The 19,755-nt window shown below is 44.1% G+C and overlaps 1 protein-coding gene across 2 annotated transcripts in view; it reads right to left on the bottom strand.

The window, feature by feature from the left end:
• The window catches only part of GPRC5B (G protein-coupled receptor class C group 5 member B), a 90,127-nt gene that overhangs the window by 42,008 nt on the left and 28,364 nt on the right, over window positions 1-19,755 (bottom strand). For both annotated transcript variants that reach the window (XM_073542963.1, XM_073542964.1), the window contains exons 2-3: window positions 16,661-17,670; window positions 11,840-11,952 (exon numbers count right to left, since the gene is read on the bottom strand). In XM_073542963.1, the coding sequence (XP_073399064.1) occupies window positions 11,840-11,952; window positions 16,661-17,666 (1,119 nt within the window). In that variant the 5' untranslated portion in view covers window positions 17,667-17,670. The remainder of the gene's footprint in view (window positions 1-11,839; window positions 11,953-16,660; window positions 17,671-19,755) is intronic.

Genomic DNA, 19,755 nt, shown 5'->3' with positions numbered 1-19,755 from the left:
GTATGGGGAGCTTGATTTTTTTTTTTATTTATAAAAATGAATTCAGTTGGGGGAGGGGGTGACTGGGGGCTGTACAGGATGAAGGGGGTGAGTGGGGGCTGTACATAATGAATGGGGGGTGAGTGGGGGCTGTACATAATGAATGGTGGGTGACTGGGGGCTGTACAGGATGAATGGTGGGTGACTGGGGGCTGTACAGGATGAATGGTGGGTGACTGGGGGCTGTACATGATGAAGGGGGGGTGACTGGGGGCTGTATAAGATGAAGGGGGGTGACTGGGGGCTGTACAAGATGAAGGGGGGTGACTGGGGGCTGTACAGGATGAAGGGGGGTGACTGGGGGCTGTATATGATGAAGGGGGGGGTGACTGGGGGCTGTACAGGATGAAGGGGGGGTGACTGGGGGCTGTACAGGATGAAGGGGGTGAGTGGGGGCTGTACAGGATGAAGGGGGGTGACTGGGGGCAGTACATGATGAAGGGGGGGTGACTGGGGGCTGTATATGATGAAGGGGGGTGACTGGGGGCTGTATAAGATGAAGGGGGTGACTGGGGGCTGTACATGATGAAGGGGGGTGACTGGGGGCTGTATATGATGAAGGGGGGTGACTGGGGGCTGTATATGATGAAGGGGGGTGACTGGGGGCTGTACAGGATGAAGGGGGGGTGAGTGGGGGCTGTACAGGATGAAGGGGGGTGAGTGGGGGCTGTACAGGATGAAGGGGGGTGAGTGGGGGCTGTACAGGATAAAGGGGGGGTGAGTGGGGGCTGTACAGGATGAAGGGTGGGTGAGTGAGGGCTGTACATAATGAATGGTGGGTGACTGGGGGCTGTACATGATGAAGGGGGGTGAGTGGGGCTTCACATGATGAAGGGGGGTGAGTGGGGCTGTACAGGATGAAGGGGGGATGAGTGGGGGCTTCACACGATGAAGGGGGGGTGAGTGGGGCTGCACATGACGAAGGGGGGGTGAGTGGGGATGCACACGATGAAGGGGGGTGAGTGGGAGCTACACATGATGAAGGGGGTGAGTGGGACTGTATATGATGAAGGGGGGTGAGTGGGGGCTTCACATGATGAAGGGGGGTGAGTGGGAGCTACACATGATGAAGGGGTGAGTGGGGGCTGTATATGATGAAGGGGGGTGAGTGGGAGCTACACATGATGAACGTGGGGTGAGGGACTGTACATGATGAAGGGGGGTGAGTGGGGGCTTCACATGATGAAGGGGGGTGAGTGGGGCTACACACGATGAAGTGGGGTGAGTCGGGGCTGTATAGGATAAAGGTGGGTGAGTGGGGCTGTACAGGATGAAGGGGGTGAGTGGGGGCTACACATGATGAAGGGGGTTGAGTGGGGCTAGACATGATTAAGGGGGGTGAGTGGGGCTGTACAGGATGAAGGGGGGTGAGTGGGGGCTTCACATGATGAAGGAGGGGTGAGGGGCTGCACATGACGAGAGGGGGTGAGTGGGGCTGTATATGATGAAGGGGGTGAGTGGGGCTGAACATGATGAAGTGGGACATAAGTGGGGCTGCACATGATGAAGTGGGGGATAAGGGGAGTGCACATGATGAATTAAGGGGTAAGTGGGACTGCACATGATGAATTAAGGGGTAAGTGGGACTGCACATGATGAATTAAGGGGTAAGGGGAACTGCACATGATGAATTGGGGGTAAGGGGAACTGCACATGATTAATTGGGGGTAAGGGGAACTGCACATGATGAATTGGGGGTAAGGGGGGCTGCACATGATGAATTGGGGGTAAGGGGGACTGCACATGATGATGTGGGGGTAAAATTAACTGCACATGATGATGGGGGAGTGCGGCTGCATATGAAGTGGGGGGAAGGGGACTGCACATGATGAAATGGAAGGGGGGATAAGGGGCTGCAAATGATGAAGGGGCACTGCAGATGAAGTGAGGGGGTGATAGGGACTGCAATGGATGAATTAAGGGGACTTCAAATTAAAGTGGGGACTGCAAATGATGAAGTGGAGGAGAGGACGGGGACTGCAAATGATGAATTAAGTGTGAGTGACGGGGCACAGCAATTTAATTGAAGGTGGGGGCTGAGGAGAGCAAATGATCTATGGGGAGAACAAATAATGAATTTTAAGAGTGGGGGAGTAAATTATGTATTGAATGTGGGGTAGAGCTGTTGATAATGAATAGAGGGTCGGAGAGAAAGACATGACAATGAATTGAGGTGGGAGGAGCATGTAAATATAATGAATCGGGATTAGGGTTAGAGCGGGAGGTACATAGTGCGGGGCGTTGAGGATGACTTGCCTGGCAATGAATTGGGGAAAAAAGTATAGGTGCTAATTAATTTATATTATAATATTATATTCTGTATTCAGATGTATAGTATAGTAGAAAGGGAAAAAGTGGGGAATTTGCTCTGGAAGATGTGCTCTAGGTAACTGTTATTTTATGCAGAGACAAGTCCTGGTTGGAAAAAGTGATGGCGTTCTGTACGGGATGAAAAAGAAAAGTAAAGATGAATGACTTCAGCTAGAGACATCACTGGTGAGTCAGTGTGTTACCTGTGCACTGACACTATACACTGTATACTATATACAGAGCTCCTGTGTATAATGTCACTAGCAGTGGTGATGACTGTATTACCTGTACACAGGCACTATATACAGAGCTCCTGTGTATAATGTCACTGGTGATCCCTGTATTACCTGTACACTGACACTATATACAGATCTCCTGTGTATGTCGTCACCGGTGATCACTGTATTACCTGTACACTGACACTATATACAGAGCTCCTGTGTATAATGTCACTGGTGATCACTCTATTACCTGTACATTGACCCTATATACAGAGCTCCTGTGTATAATGTCACTGGGGATCTCTGTATTACCTGTACACTGACACTATATACAGAGCTCCTGTGTATAATGTCACCAGTGATAGTAATATGTGGTCTGGTCATGGTGTGGCGCTATTTGTTCCTTGTATGTGGTATTACTCGGTCTCTATGTGGTGTGGCCATGGTGCGGCGGCATTTGTTCCTTGTATGTGGTATTATTCGGTCACTATGTGGTGGTAATATGTGGTCTGGCCAAGGTGTGGCGGTATTTGTTCCTTGTATGTGGTATTATTCAGTCACTATGTGGTGGTAATATGTGGTCTGGTCATGGCGTGACGATATTTGTCCCTTGTATGTGATATTAATGGTTGATTAAAAAAAAAAAAAAAAAAAGGAAATGTATGCGACTCATTCCCTTAAAGAAAAATACATAAATATATATTTATTTTTAATAGTTTAGAGTAGAGTAGGGCCCGGCCGAAAGAGTCTACCGTGTCGTGGTATCAGCTTAAAAATTATTTTTGCCAAAACAAAAGCTGCTGGTTATAAATGTGATCTGGTGTTTGATGGGAACTGTTAATATCTGATCGGTGAGGATGTGGTGCTGAAGTTGAGTTTTTCCAAGAGTGGGTGGTGGGACGGTGGAGGCAGAGCTGGTGTGGAACCTAGGCTGAGTCTCAAGAGAACCAAAAAATTTTGCCAGTATGGGGCCCCAAAATACCTAGTGGAAGCCCTGGTCTCTCTCATAAGCTGCAGACCGCAGCTTCCTGAGACTTCAGTGTGCTCACGCAGGCGGCGTGATGACATTATTGTCTCATGTCGCTCTACGAACCGGAAGAGGAAATGGAGGCTGCAGTGCCGGGAATCAGGATGAGGTGAGTATAAACTTCATTATTTTTAATAATGAGAACTGGGGCCATCCTAATATATATATATATATATATATATATATAGGACTGGGGCTATTAGGGTAAATGCACACAGAGTTTTTTGGTGGTGCGGATTTTGTAGCAAAATCCGCAGATAAATCCGCAGGACTAAAGTCCTGCGGTTTATCTGCGGTTTTGCCCTGCGGTTTCACACCTCATAATGGATGAGGTGTGAAACCGCAGCGTTTCTGCACAAAAGAATTGACATGCTGCGGATTGTAAATCGCAGCAAAACCGCATGGAAAAATCCACAGCATGTGCACTGCGTTTTTTTATTTCAATAGGAAATAAAGGTACTGTACAACGCAGCAAGATCTGCTGCGGACCTGCAGAGCCAAAACCGCTGCGGATCCGCAGCAGAATCCGCAGCGTGTGCCCATACCCTTAGGGTGTGTGCACACGCTGCGGATTCTGCTGTGGTTCCGCAGCGGATTTGGCCGCTGCGGGTCCACAGCAGTTTTTGCTACGGTGTACAGTACCATTATTCCCGATGTTAATAAAAAACCGCAGTGCAGACGGTGCAGATTTTTCCCCGCGGCTTTCCTGCGGTTTTGAAACCACAGAAAGAATTGACATGTCAATTCTTTCTGCAGATTCCGCTGCGGTTTGCCATCTCCTCCATTGTGGAGATGAAAAACCGCAGGGCAAAACCGCAGAGCAATCCACAGGTAAAACCGCAGGTCTTTTGACCTGCAGATTTACCTGCGGATTTTACAAAATCCACGTGGCCAAATCCGCACCCCATTCCGCAGTGTGTGCACGTAGCCTTATACTATATATATGTAGATAACTGGGGCCGTCATACTATGTATGTGAGGAGAACTGGGGCCATCATACTAGATATGTGAGGAGAACTGGGGCCATCATACTAGATATGTGAGGAGAACTGGGGCCATCATACTAGATATGTGAGGAGAACTGGGGCCATCATACTAGATATGTGAGGAGAACTGGGGCCATCATACTAGATATGTGAGGAGAACTGGGGCCATCATACTAGATATGTGAGGAGAACTGGGGCCATCATACTAGATATGTGAGGAGAACTGGGGCCATCATACTAGATATGTGAGGAGAACTGGGGCCATCATACTAGATATGTGAGGAGAACTGGGGCCATCATACTAGATATGTGAGGAGAACTGGGGCCATCATACTAGATATGTGAGGAGAACTGGGGCCATCATACTAGATATGTGAGGAGAACTGGGGCCATCATACTAGATATGTGAGGAGAACTGGGGCCATCATACTAGATATGTGAGGAGAACTGGGGCCATCATACTAGATATGTGAGGAGAACTGGGGCCATCATACTAGATATGTGAGGAGAACTGGGGCCATCATACTAGATATGTGAGGAGAACTGGGGCCATCATACTAGATATGTGAGGAGAACTGGGGCCATTATATATATATACGCAACTGGGGCCATCGCACTATATTTATGGTGGGAACTGGGGCCATCGCACTATATATATCCCATATCTCTATAGTAAGCTCGGTTCTGCTCCCATATCTCTGTAGTAAGCTCGATTTTGCGCCCATATCTCTGTAGTAGGCTCTGTTCTGCTCCGTATCTCTGGAGTATTCTCCGTTCTGATCCATATCTCTGGATTAAGCTGAGTTCTGCTCCCATATGTTTGTAGTAAGCTCGGTTCTGCTCAGCTATATCTGGAGTAAGCTCCGTTCTGCTCCCAAATCTCTGGAGTAAGCTCTGTTCTGCTCCCATACAGTTGTGGCCAAAAGTATTGACACCCCTGCAATTCTGTCAGATAATACTCAATTTCTTCCTGAAAATGATTGCAAACACAAATGTTTTGGTATTACTATCTTTATTTAATTTTTCTTAAATGAAAAAAACACAAAAGAGAATGAAGCAAAAAGCAAAACATTGATCATTTCACACAAAACTCCAAAAATGGGCCAGACAAAAGTATTGGCACACTCAGCCTAATACTTGGTTGCACAACCTTTAGCCAAAATAACTGCGACCAACCGCTTCTGGTAACCATCAATGAGTTTCTTACAATGCTCTGCTGGAATTTTAGACCATTCTTCTTTGGCAAACTGCTCCAGGTCCCTGATATTTGAAGGGTGCCTTCTCCAAACTGCCATTTTTATATCTCTCCACAGGTGTTCTATGGGATTCAGGTCTGGACTTATTGCTGGCCACCTTAGAAGTCTCCAGTGCTTTCTCTCAAACCATTTTCTAGTGCTTTTTGAAGTGTGTTTTGGGTCATTGTCCTGCTGGAAGACCCATGACCTCTGAGGGAGACCCAGCTTTCTCACACTGGGCCCTACATTATGCTGCAAAATTTGTTGGTAGTCTTCAGACTTCATAATGCCATGCACACGGTCAAGCAGTCCAGTGCCAGAGGCAGCAAAGCAATCCCAAAACATCAGGGAACCTCCGCCATGTTTGACTGTAGGGACCGTGTTCTTTTCTTTTTTTCTCCTGTAAACTCTATGTTGATGCCTTTGCCCAAAAAGCTCTACTTTTGTCTCATCTGACCAGAGAACATTCTTCCAAAACGCTTTAGGCTTTTTCAGGTAAGTTTTGGCAAACTCCAGCCTGGCTTTTTTAGGTCTCGGGGTAAGAAGTGGGGTCTACCTGGGTCTCCTACCATACAGTCCCTTTTTATTCAGACGCCGACGGATAGTACGGGTTGACACTGTTGTACCCTCGAATTGCAGGGCAGCTTGAACTTGTTTGGATGTTAGTTGAGGTTCTTTATCCAACATCCGCACAATCTTGCGTTGAAATCTCTTGTCAATTTTTCTTTTCCGTCCACATCTAGGGAGGTTAGCCACAGTGCCATGGGCTTTAAACTTCTTGATGACACTGCGCATGGTAGACACAGGAACATTCTGGTCTTTGGAGATGGACTTGTAGCCTTGAGATTGCTCATGCTTCCTCACAATTTGGTTTCTCAAGTCCTCTGACAGTTCTTTTGTCTTCTTTCTTTTCTCCATGCTCAATGTGGTACACACAAGGACACAGGACAGAGGTTGAGTCAACTTTAATCCATGTCAACTGGCTGCAAGTGTGATTTAGTTATTGCCAACACCTGTTAGGTGCCACAGGTAAGTTACAGGTGCTGTTAATTACACAAATTAGAGAAGCATCACATGATTTTTCGAACAGTTCCAATACTTTTGTCCACCCTCTTTTTTATGTTTGGTGTGGAATTATATACGATTTGGCTTTAGGACAATTCTTTTTGTGTTTTTTCATTTAAGACAAATTAAATGAAGATAATAATACCAAAGAATTTGTGTTTGCAATCATTTTCAGGAAGAAACTGAGTATTATCTGACAGAATTGCAGGGGTGTCAATACTTTTGGCCACAACTGTATCTCTGGAGTAAGCTCTGTTCTGCTCCCATATATCTGGAGTAAGCTCGGTTCTGCTCCCATTTCTCTGTAACATAGTAACATAGTTTTGAAGACTGAAGGAAGACCTTATGTCCATCTAGTTCAGCCTATTTTTAGTGCAGCTGTTCTGCATTGTTGATCCTGGGGAAGGTAAAAAACCCACAGAGTAAAAGCCAATTTTCTCCATAGGGAAAAAAATTCCTTCCCCTAAGCTGGGTCAACCATCTACCTATAATATTCTGTTATTCGTAACCTTCTATACTGTTACACACAAGAAAAGCATCCATTCCTTTCTTAAATTCATTCTGTGAGTTGGCCATCACCACTTCCTCAGGAAGAGAATTCCAGAGCTTCACTGCTCTTACCGTGAAGATCCCTCTTCTATGCTGGTGCAGAAATTGTCTTTCCTCCAAACGAAGAGAATGCCCCCTTGTTCTTGTCACAGTCCTTGGTACAAACAGTTCATTGGAGAGATCTCTGTATTGCCCTCTGATATACTTGTACATATATATTAAGTCTCCCCTAAGTCTTCTGTTTTCTAGAGTAAATAGACCTAATTTTGATAACCTTTCTGGGTATTGTAGTGAACCAACTCCATTTATCATTTTAGTAGCCCGCCTTTGAACCCTTTCAAGTTCAGTAATGTATTTCTTGAGCACCGGCGTCCAAAATTGCACACAATACTCCAAGAGTGGTCTGATGAGTGATTTGTACAGAGGGAGAATTATGTTTTCATCTTGTGTCCCCAGACCTCTTCTAATGCATCCCATGACCCTATTTGTTTGGTGGCAGCTGCCTGACACTGGGCACTCCAATTTAGCTTCTTATTGACTAAGATGCCTAAGTCTTTTTCCATGTCTGATTTCCCCAGCAGTTTCCCATTTAGTAAGTAATTATAGTATCTGTTTCTACTTCCCATGTGCATAACCTTATAGTATGTAGTAAGCTCGTTTCTGCTCCCATATCTCTGTAGTAAGCTCGGTTCTGCTCCCATATTTCTTTAGTAAGCTCTGGTCTGCTCCCATATATCTGCAGTAAGCTCTGTTCTGATCCCATAGCTCTATAGTAAGCTCGGTTCTGCTCCCATATCTCTGTATTAAGCTCGTTTCTGCTCCCATATCTCTGTAGTAAACTCGGTTCTGCTCCCATTTCTCTGTAGTAAACTCGGTTCTGCTCCCATTTCTCTGTAGTAAGCTCGTTTCTGCTCCCATATCTCTGTAGTAAGCTTGCTTCTGCTCCCATATCTCTGGAGTAAGCTCAGTTCAGCTCCCATATCTATGCAGCAAGCTCCTTAAGCCCCCGTTACACATAGCGATATCGCCAAGTCTGATACTTGCCTCCGACCGCTCCCCCGCTGGTTATCGCTGATCGCGCGAGAACGTCCTGGATCATTTCTCGTCGGCCGCTTCCTGCTGGGCTTCCTGTGGCGCCGATGAGCAACGCATGGACGCGGGCGGGAGGACGTCAGGATCGCCGCGTCTGACAGGTAAGTAGCGACCCAGGACCCCTGCTATGTCGCTGGTGAGATCTGCCTGTGTGGCAGCTCACTAGCGACCACTTAGCGATGCACCAGCGATCCATATCGTTGTCGGGATCGCTGGTGCATCGCTAAGTGTAACGATACCCTTACTGTTCCCATATCTACCTACTAGCCTATTTGTAAAGCCTGTTATCTCTGTTGCTTTAATGCAATGGTCAGAGATAAGCAGGTAAAGGGAGGGCCACCGCAACTTGAGGGCCACTGCCTTGTGATTGCCCCCCAGGCTGAAAAGTGCCAGCCAGCCCCTGGGGGTTACACAGAGCAGTTGACTAGGAGGCACAAGTCACCTAGTCTGGTCATGATAGTCTCCTGCTGATAAAACACTGATTTTATTGAAACAGGAACACAACACCTAGTAAGTGATATATTGCAGAAATCAAGGTTATCTGCCCCTACATCGTGCTGTTCTCAGATTACATGGCAAAACCAGCTGACGAATTCACTTTAAATTGGTAACCAATAATTAGAAATCAGGAAAAGCTGCAATACCAGACCCAACCCGCAGACAAGAGCGGATCCTTTTTTCCTAATCCTCGACAAGCTCAATAATTTTAGTTAAATTACTTTACACTTACCCATTGATAATGTATTAAGAGCACCTACAATGTAAGCTTGATGATGATTACATGTTCATGGGTGATAGGCAGGTGCTAGAAATAATGATATACCTGACCAGTGTGTTAGTAATGCCATGTGCAATGAATGATATATGATTAACAGTTGATGTTGTGAGATGACTGCAGACACGAATATCTCATTAAAAGCTTATAGGGATATCCAGCCATTGTTTCTGGAGAGAGGCTAATGACTAATAAGCCTAGTACAAATCATTGCTACAACAAGCTGTCTAATGCATCTTCACCCAGAGGATAGGACCCCTACGGCGAAGGGAAAAATGATTGATCTGTTCCGGTGAGGAGTAAAAACCAAGTAAAAGGCAAAAGCGCAAAATAAATCAGCAACGGTATCAGTGCTCAAAATGTGACGTGTTCGGAATTATAAAGGATATTAAGGAGATGGATCACCTTTTACCGACATTGTACTAATACTGTCACTGCTAGACCCATTATTAAGCAAGTCGTGGCTTTACGTGTAACCCCCCCCCGAGAACTGCACACAAAATCCAAAATATACACACAGCATCAGAAACATCTAATAATAATTCTGCATACTGACCGCAATACAGCGCACAATGCGGCTTCGGCACAGTCACAAGGACGGTTTTTGATCCTTATTATTCCCAATTTTACAGATAGCTAGGATAATGTAAATACTTTGTATTACTTATCTTGCATAGGTCCTGTGTCAGGCTTAGTTTACATGGCTTGGATTTGTTGGGGGTCATTTCACCCAGAATTATCTGGGAAATCATTCAGAAAACCAGCACCAAATTGTGCCGATTTTGGTACAGATTTTTCACAGCAGTTTGAAAAGTTGAGCTTTAAAAAAAAAATAAAAAATTGTACACACCTTCTGCTATTCCAGTGCTTAGGGTACTGAGGTTTCCTGGGTTCCTTGACCAGTCTATATTTCCAGCTCCAGTGATTACATGCTATCACATGTGATCGCCATTTGTCTGCAGCGGTCATGCATCAGCACACCATCAGAAGTGACCAGTGAACGGAGACCAGCCAAGGGAGCAGAAAGTCCTTGCCATGGGAGTAGATAAATATGCTGTTTTTTTTAGTTTAGATTATTTTCCAAAACACAGATTTTAAATCCAAACTACAGATGAATTTCTGTGTGGAAAATTTCCACTTTGCTTCAATTATAATCCACTGCAATTCTTCTTCTGCCAATCTGAACAGAAAATCCTCTGCCGTTCCACCAACTTTGGCTTTTCTACATTAAAGAAGATCTTTCTCCAAATTTTTCATGTTGAACTGGACACACAATATAATAGTGGCTGCAGAGCGGAATAAAACTTTTTTTTTTTCTAATTTCGCCTCTCCGTTGCAGAGTTATTAGCAATCAAAGTATTTGGCACCTGATGAGTTAAGTTTTTTAAGTCCAAGTGAGTGGTATCAGATAGTTTTCATTTGGGACTTGTACTTCTTCTCCCTGTATACAGCTGACCAATCATAAACAGGCAGCAATTATAGCAGAAAAGAACACACCCCACGATAGCTTGGGTTTCTCAGTCTGTGGATTTCTGTGTGGACATGACCTGCCTTCCCCCTGACTCCCTGTCCAGAGAGGAATCCCACTTAATGTCTGTTGTGCTCAAAGCAACTGTTGATCACAAGAGAGATAAGTGTGATTACTGACATCTCTGAACAGAGAGTGTGGGGGAAAAAAGAAGTACAGCAGATGAGAGCTGATAGAAGTATTGGTAATATGACGGAACTAAACTCAGCTGTGCTGCCCCTACCACCACAAGGACCGTATATGAAAAGTTTGAGTTATCTGTGCTCTAATCATGCAGAAGGTTAGACCAGGAAATCAGAGTTGTAGCCTTACATCTCATACACTAAGCTAATGTGGTGGTGTGTTCTTTTTCTAATGTGTTGCTGCCTGCTTATGATTGGGCACCTCATACAGGGAGAAAAGTACACGCCTAAAGCTTTGAAAAAACTGTGCTAAAAAGATTTTTGGCATTTTTATGCCATTTTTTTGCCCAGCTCCAACAAAATGGGCAGAACTGGAGTAGGATGGGAATAGGATGAGGTGTGGGAACCCCTACTTGTCAAATTCATGACTAGCAGCGGCGTTTGATAGCCACAAACCGGGAGGACTGGAGTAAGATTTGTGGCAAAGCGCACGCTAAGGCGTCCGAGTCTTAATGAATCAGTTCCTAATCAAAACTGGCGAGAAAATCGTCCGGTCTTGATGAATCGGGGTCATTATTATTACTGGCACAGGGCAGGTTTGGGACCATTATACATTGAAACTGAAGAGCAGTTACACTTCTGCATGGACTATAATAAAGCTGTAACTTAAGATTTGTACAAGATAAGTAATGAAACGTATTTACAGAATTGCTCAACTTTTGGGTATGTTCCTTGTGGACATGATCTGTAAAAAACTGATCATATGTGTCATTTACTCTATCGGTCGGGGCAGCTATTGATGTGTACCCGATAGAACTAGGTACCAAGTAGAAGACTTCCTATTATCCAGTGTATTATAAGTTCATTCAATGTACTGGCTCAATACTTACTGTTCCACCGTTCAGGACAACCGCCATCTCAGTAGGCTGATACACGTTACTTCTGAAGGGGGCGCTGGGTCTGCTTCCCAAACTTCCATTGCGAAATCCCCCAGACCGCATGGCTTCATAAAAACAGAGCAAACACGTAGATTAGTCTTATGTAAGTATACAGTTACTTAGCAGCAGAATGGTAGGCGTTGACTCCGTGCTCAAATCAATTACCCCCTCGCCTTTATTGCCTAACCACAAGTTTCTTTTCATAGTCAAGCACATAGCAAATTCCTTTAAGCAAATTCTTAAAGTGAACCCAGTATCATCACCAGCTCTCATCATGAGCTATAAAGAGGTATGATCTCGGTTTCCAGTAATGCCATACATTTTAAAGGTTTTTTTTTTTAATTATTGACAAATATGGCAAATCTAGAGGATATTTTGATCCTGAGAATGAAGTTGTCACAGAGCTGATTAGTATGAAATATTAGTACTTAAAAGGAGCTGTCCACTGCTTAGAAACTAATGTCTCCATAGATTGCATCATCAATATCAGATTGGTGGGCTTATGATATTCTGCACCCCCCGATTAGCTGTTTGCAGAGCCAGGTGTAAACAATTTATGGAACATGGCTCTGTATTCTGTGTAGTTGCTGTTCTCAGGTCCTGCGCAGCTGAGCTCAGCTGTGCTGTTCTGCTCTGAACACTGCTCGCTTCCGGCCACCATTGATGCTGAAAACAGCTGATCAGTGAATGTTCTACGTCTTGCTTCCATCGTTCTAATACTAATGAACTATCCAAAGATCTAAGTAGTGGAAAATCCCATCAAAGGTCTTTCTGGAACATTCTCTGATGTCCGTGTGCACCTTTCATGACACAAAAACACCACCACAGATGTCAACCAATGTCAGGTGTCTGTCAAAAAGTTCATCTACCATGTTGGATTTTTTCGGTCGCTATCGGGTACCGTGGTTAGCAGATGACAGATCTGCATCTCATCAAAGTAAGCCAAGCCTAGGCCATAGATCATGCCGGTGATCAAAGGGTCACTTTTCAGTCTAAAAAGTCTATCGTTTGGCCAGCTTTATTGTGTTTTCTAGACACTTAACCAGAAGGTGTTACCTGTTTTTTTGCTGAGAGCAGCATATAAGAGGGTAACCCTTGATTCTAATGGTGGGTCACGTACTGGGCTTCTTACTGTAGTTTTCACAAAGCATTGTTTTATGTGCTACAGATCTGCTAGTCTTCTCAAGGATCAGCTTCTGCTATGTAGTCCTCGATAATCATGAATTCTGTCTATCTCCTCCCCCACACACAATCCATTAGCAGCTATTTGACTATATACAGTGTGAACATAAAGATGTCAATCAATGGGGTAGGTGACACAGTGATATGTTGAAAACGGCAGCAATCAGCCCAGTAACTGTAGGGTCTCTGCCCCTACACTATGCTCTCAGATTGAGGAACATGAATAGGATAGCAGATTATCTTTATATATTTTTTATCTGCTCAGACTGGTATACAGGCATAAAAGTAGTAATTATCATCTCACTGATTCCCGCTGCTCACAGTTGCATCAGTTTATAAAAATGGAGCAGGAAGTGCAGAGACTGGCGGAAACCCCAGGAAGCAATGGAGTGGCGGAATAGAGAACGGGAGTATTACTTTACTTATCGACACTCTGAATGTTTTTTTGTAATAAGTCTGTATAGAAGGCCTTTAAGGGCAGAGATTAATAGGAGTGAATGCGTCCTTTTGTATAATAACAACCACTCCATTGACATAAAATTAAACCATCACGTAAAACAACCAGTGTAGATGTAACATAGAGAGGGACAACATTTATGGGAAAAGAGTAATATACCGTTAGATCTTTGACACTCAACGCTAGAGTTTATCTACAAGAATTGAATGGACCAAAGACGTCTGCCTGAATCTTTTAGGACCTTGATGATCACACGTCCTTCCCTGCAGGGCCACCCTAAGGCACAGGACTTTTCTTCATAACTGACCGTAACAAAATAAATAAACAAAACCATACACCACTAAACCCCTAAGTGGTTTTCATTTGTTCCTAGTTTTCCTGTTCTTGAAGGAGCTTTACTAACCTTGGGAATCGAAGGCAACTGGACAGTTGACAACTCTCTACACATCATGGTGGTGATGATGATGATGATCCCCAGCTCATCTGTAATGGAAGATGTGCAAATCTGCACAGGTCACACAAGCAAAAGGGGATGGAAAATTTGGCCTCAGAACCGAGACTAGACCAGTCATTCACTGCACCATAGATGGTCAGAGAGGGTAAAAAGCACTAGCATAGCGGCCAACAGTCCAGAAATGGTCAGGGTTGTCCCAATTTTGTGATACAATCCTGGCAAATCTTGGGAATTACCAAAAGGGTGGAGTTTATGCAAACCCTGTCCAAAAGTGTCGCATGGGATGGGGATTTCTTAGGCAGCACATGGAGCAGGACTAAAATGTCCCCTATCATACCAGCACTGATCCCTTCTGCCCTTGGATGGAAAGTGTGGTGGGCTCGAAGCTGAATAAGTGGCCCTATAGGCTTTCATTTTCTATCTATACCTCGAAACGGTGCCTATAAGACAAGTTATAAAGCAATCTTAGCGCTCAGACCAGCCTCAAAATAAAATAGGGGTATTTAGTATTCCTAAAAAAGGTACAACAGTGATATGGGATCTTCACTTTTTTGAGACAGTGCTTTCAGAAATGCTGTTCAGAATACTGGAGACTCCTGGAGACGCGCTGTACCAGGGGAAGTGCAGTAATGATTTTGTCTGTCAGTTTTAATGCACATCTAATGATTTTTACTACCTATTAATTAAATGGACAGTTCAGAAAATCCGAAAGGGAAAAGTCTTGAAGTCGACAAGATAAACGAATCATAGAACAGTCACGTAATGGCCATTAACACTTAGTATGCTGGTATAAGTTGTATTGGTTTACCATTCCGGTAGAATCCACGGTATATTTGTGCTACCTTATTAGTTACTTTTGGCCTGTGATGAGCTTGTAGACATTGGTTTACCTTTTTTTGCTGCTGTATGGTTTAGTGTACTCTACTATACTATTACATACAGAGGTATTAAATAAAAACATGCCACGAGCTTTATATCTATAGTGGCTTGCTTTGAAGTAATCTATTGGGAGTTATATATTGGAGAATCCACCCTCCCTATACATATTCCTAGATCGCAGTGGCCTTAGGTTAAAAGTCTGCAGCCGCTCTATGTGACCGCAGATTTGTGAATCCTCACAGTGCATGTATTGCGTACTGTGAGGATTCTGTGGGCAGGCGCCGAGAGTGTGCGGCAATGTGACCACAAGTATGCCATTTTTTAAATTTATTTTACTCACTTATATGGCGCCATTAATTCCACAGCGCTTTACAGACATTAATGGCACTGTCCCCATTGGGGCTCACAATCTAGATTCCCGATCAGTATGTCTTTGGAATGTGGGAGGAAACCCACGCAAACACGGGGAGAACATACAAACTCCTTGCAGATGTTGTCCTTGGTGGGATTCGAACCCAGGACCCCAGTACTGCAAGACTGCAGTGCTAACCACTGAGCCACCATGCTGCGATTTGCACACTTCTGGCCACATTCTGACTAACCTAAGTCCAGCTATACATTAACATTGAATGAGGCCATGCCTGTATAATCGGCACGTGACCACATGTAAGCAAATTACATACTTGTGGTCACAAGTCGCCGCTCATGGCGCAGGCACTGGAGAATCCTCACAGCGACTGCAGTTTCGTAGCCTAAGATGGGACAACCCCTTTAATGTGCTAGGCTCAGGAGACAAACATTTTTAATTTTGGCACAGACCTCAATTGTCGGTGAGGCAAAGAAATCACTATGTCCTAGCTGGTTTAAAAAAGAAAAAGCTGTGAATTAGAGCATTGATTTGGGGCTCATCAAATTTTCAGTCACTTAAATGGGAACTGTACTTTTAAATAACTTTGCATAAAACATTAGTATAAATCAAGAGAAACCTTAAACCATATCGTAACTAAAAAAAAATCTGCTAGTTTCTCCACTTATGAGCCACTTTGTCCCATCCACCCGAGGTTATCATCCACCCTAAAAAAAAAAAAAAAAAAAATCTCAATTCCCTGTTGCTCAAGACAAGACAGACTGCCAGCACACTGAGGTGTCAGGATACACCTACTATTATATTCTGTTGAGAGAAAGGTGATGTAAAAGTGAGAGAACATGCTGAGAGAGACAGAAAATAGTGTTGAGCTTTCTAACAAGTCTTTTACCTTAACCCAGAGCTGGATTCACATCTACACTGATCATTACTGCTGTATAATGTCCTTCATGCTGCTGCTTCTAAACGCTAATTAAGGAATTAACTGGATGAATGCCTCAGTGTGTGCTGTGTATGGGAGGGATCATAGCAGTTAGCAATTGACTCTGAGCTGGTGGGTGAAGACTAAATAACAGAGTCTGCAGGGGAGGTCTGCAGAGGTATCTGCAGGTCTTTTAAGACCCATATATTTTAAACCATCACCAATAAGAAATTGGCACAACATATTCACCATATTTCACAGTTTATAGGGTACCTACACCCTTACAGACACTTTATGTTGCCTCTACAGGAGAAAAATTATTTAGCAAATAATTTTGATAGGAAATCTACTGTTTTCTGTACATAGCTTCCAAGCAGGCCTATGTACCTCCAAGGATCCAAACTAGAACACAAAACCTCTTTGCAGTTGGAAATGTATCATGCTTTTCTTGACACCTTTATATTCATAATGTATAGTCAACAAATACCCTGTAGGAGTAAAATCGTCCTTCTTACCTGCATTATGTTCATCCATAGAAAAAGCTTTATTCTCCATGTAGCTCCTGGGCAGCTGAATATCTTCCTCAAAAGGCGTTTCTCTCATGCGAGGCTGTGAGGTATCGAAATAATTAGTTGTGTTTTCTTGTGGTGCTGGTAGAATGGTACAATGGACCTCTATGATGGCATGGAAGATGAGAAACACCCATCCGCTCGATATCAGGGCGATGGCCAAAGTAGGATCATTCCACTGGTCTTTTTTCTTCAGTTCATTATTACCGTAAAGATACATAGTCATCCAAGCTACCCATATTAAGACAGAAAAAAAAGTTGTAATAATAAGGCATATTCCATTTTTTTTCCATTTCTGAAACTTTCCACACAGTGTAAAAAGCGAGAGGCCCAAGGTAACCACCATAAGAACCATGACGTAAATTAAAACCATGACGAAATCCATCGGCTCATAACTGCAGGCCAATTTCTTGTCTCTAACGACCGTTAAGATAATCCATTCAGTAGCAATAATAACTTGAACCAACATCAGACAAATAACCATTCCGACAAGATGCCAGCCGGATGGGCTCTTCCCATGCCGGACGAGCTTACGGATCCTCCAAGCTTGAGCAAGAAGACAGGAGAAACAAAGGGAAAACAGGACACCCCACAAGAACCTTCTAGTGGAGCAAATTGCTTCATCTTCTTGTATGATAAACGCAAAAGCTAAGCCAAACAATCCAAGAGTTCCAAGCAAGAAAAGGAAATGTATTCCCAGTGGGCTCTTCTTTTCTTTCTCCGTGATGAAAGGAAGCCTTACCAATAAGATTAACATAAGTAGCAAGGTGGTAAGGACGCCTGCCCCAGCTACGGCTTCCACAACTATCCCCCAAATGGCATCCAGATCGCAAAGGTATACATAGCGTGGAAAAATGTCCAGTCCACAGCCTCTCGACGTGGTGGAGTTTTCTGAGGAACCATAGCCAATCACGAAAAAGAGGAGCAGAACAACGGTTGGGTGGGTTTTCATGTTTCTACAATAGAAATAAAAGTGGTATTGGTTAAGGTGCTCAGTCAACTTACAATTAGAATATTGCTTCAAAATGGGACTGGAGGTCCAGAAATGCAGTATACAATATTATCCCCGGCTCTGAGATCACCTAAATTACATGGAGAAAAATTAAAGGGAATCGGTCATCGGAAATTTGCGGGCTATGTAAATGCCCTGTGTCCGGTCCGATGGGTGGTGTTTCTTCTTTTCTCCACCCAATCCGTGGCTGCCGTCCGCGATATTTTCCGGAATTAGAGTAGTTCTCCTCCATATTGTGCGCAAAGCAATCTTGCCTCGCGCACGCGCAGTATGCTTTGCCCAACTGCGGGCAAAGCCGAAAATCATTACCGTGCATGCGCCGGTACACTATGTCCCGGAAGTATCTCACTGTGTTCTGTGACATAGTGTACCGGCGCATGCGCAGTAATGATTTTCGGCTTTGCCCGCAGTTGGGCAAAGCCTACTACGCGTGCGCGAGGCAAGATTGCTTTGCGCACAATATGGAGAACTACTCTAATTCCGGAAAATATCGCGGACGGCGGCCACGGATTGGGTGGAGAAAAGAAGAAGAAACACCGCCCATTGGACCGGACACAGGGCATTTACATAGCCGTAAATTTCCGGTGACAGATTCCTTTTAAGGGTGGCACTCACCGTCCCATAAAATTCACTTTATTGAAGTTGCTTAAAACATCCAAGGCAGTAGAGTTACATGTGGAACTCAATGGATGAAGGCCGTTTCGCGCAATATGCGCTTCTACTGGTCCCGTAGAAGCACACATTGCGCAAAACAGACGTCGTCCATGGCGTGCCAGATGTATCTCTCCTGCCTTGGATGTTTTAAGCAACCTCAATAAAGTGAATTTTCTGGGATGGTGAGTACCACCCTCAATTTTTCTCTTTTGAACGAACTTTGCACATGTTAACTTGTACTACTGGGTTGGTACCCGAGGACCGATGCATTCATCGTTGTACTGACACGACTAGGTGTTGCGACACAAGTGCTGCAGCAGTGCGGATGATTTTCTTTCATATTTGTTGGGGATAAATTACATGGAATCTAAACAGATTATGGCGCACAATATTGAAAAACAAGCAAATGTGTTATGTGATGCCGCTGACAAGATACCAGTATCAACGATGTGTCCATGGTAGAACATGGTGAGATTTTTTTTTTTTTTTTTTTTTTTTTATTATGGATTATTACAGCTAATATGAAAACATACAAACCTAATAACTTTTCTAAATAACAAAAAAATATTCTTAATAATTTACTGTATATTTGATGGAATGTGCTACACAAGTTTCCACTAAGTGTCTTGTGGAAAGCAGCCCAGCTAATCTGTGTAACTCCACCTCCCAACGCCAATTGGCAGCTTGCTGACAAAATACAGTGTACACAGGAAAAGCCGCCAATCAGTGGTGGGGGTGGGGTTACACAAGGCTCAGCATTCAGAGAACTGCTAGATCTACAGCAGAGAAAACAGGGATTCTATCAAAACTGCACCAAGCAGTCCCATAAGTGATATATCATTGAAATCAGGCTCTCTGCACCTATATGATGATGCTCTCGGATTGCACAGCAAAACCTGCTGACAGATTCCCTTTAATAGCCTGTTTAGACATCGTTCTGTGTGCTCGGAACATCATTGTTCCCGGCAGCACATGTTCTGTTTACAAAAGACGGTGTGCTGCGGAGAATGATTATATTTAGGCAAGTTTAAAAATAATTTCAAATGATGAACAAGTAGTTTGCTCATTTGTTGGGTTTGGTCAGGTCAAATAATCAGGGAATGAGCATTCCTAGGCCAGTGTAGCTTTAGAGACATGGGACCATACTTGTCCACTTTCCCAGGATGTCCACGAGGAGGTCATGATCACTGCACACCATATATTACCACACAGCTGCTTGTTAGGAGGACCTGGTTTGGAACACTCATGGTCCTAGTGGTGGCGGAGGCAGGGGTCAAACAGTCATCTATCCAGTGAACAGGCTTGTCGGAAACCCTTTTCTACCATAATTATTTTACATTTCCACCTTCAACACGACGTGGGAAAGGTATAGTTT

Source organism: Dendrobates tinctorius, unplaced genomic scaffold (genome assembly GCF_039654945.1).
Source record: "Dendrobates tinctorius isolate UK_male_01 unplaced genomic scaffold, ASM3965494v1 ptg000129l, whole genome shotgun sequence".
In the NCBI taxonomy this organism is placed as follows: domain Eukaryota; kingdom Metazoa; phylum Chordata; class Amphibia; order Anura; family Dendrobatidae; genus Dendrobates; species Dendrobates tinctorius.
The sequence above is the reverse complement of the archived record's forward strand: the minus strand, read 5'-3'. Positions and strand labels throughout refer to the sequence as shown.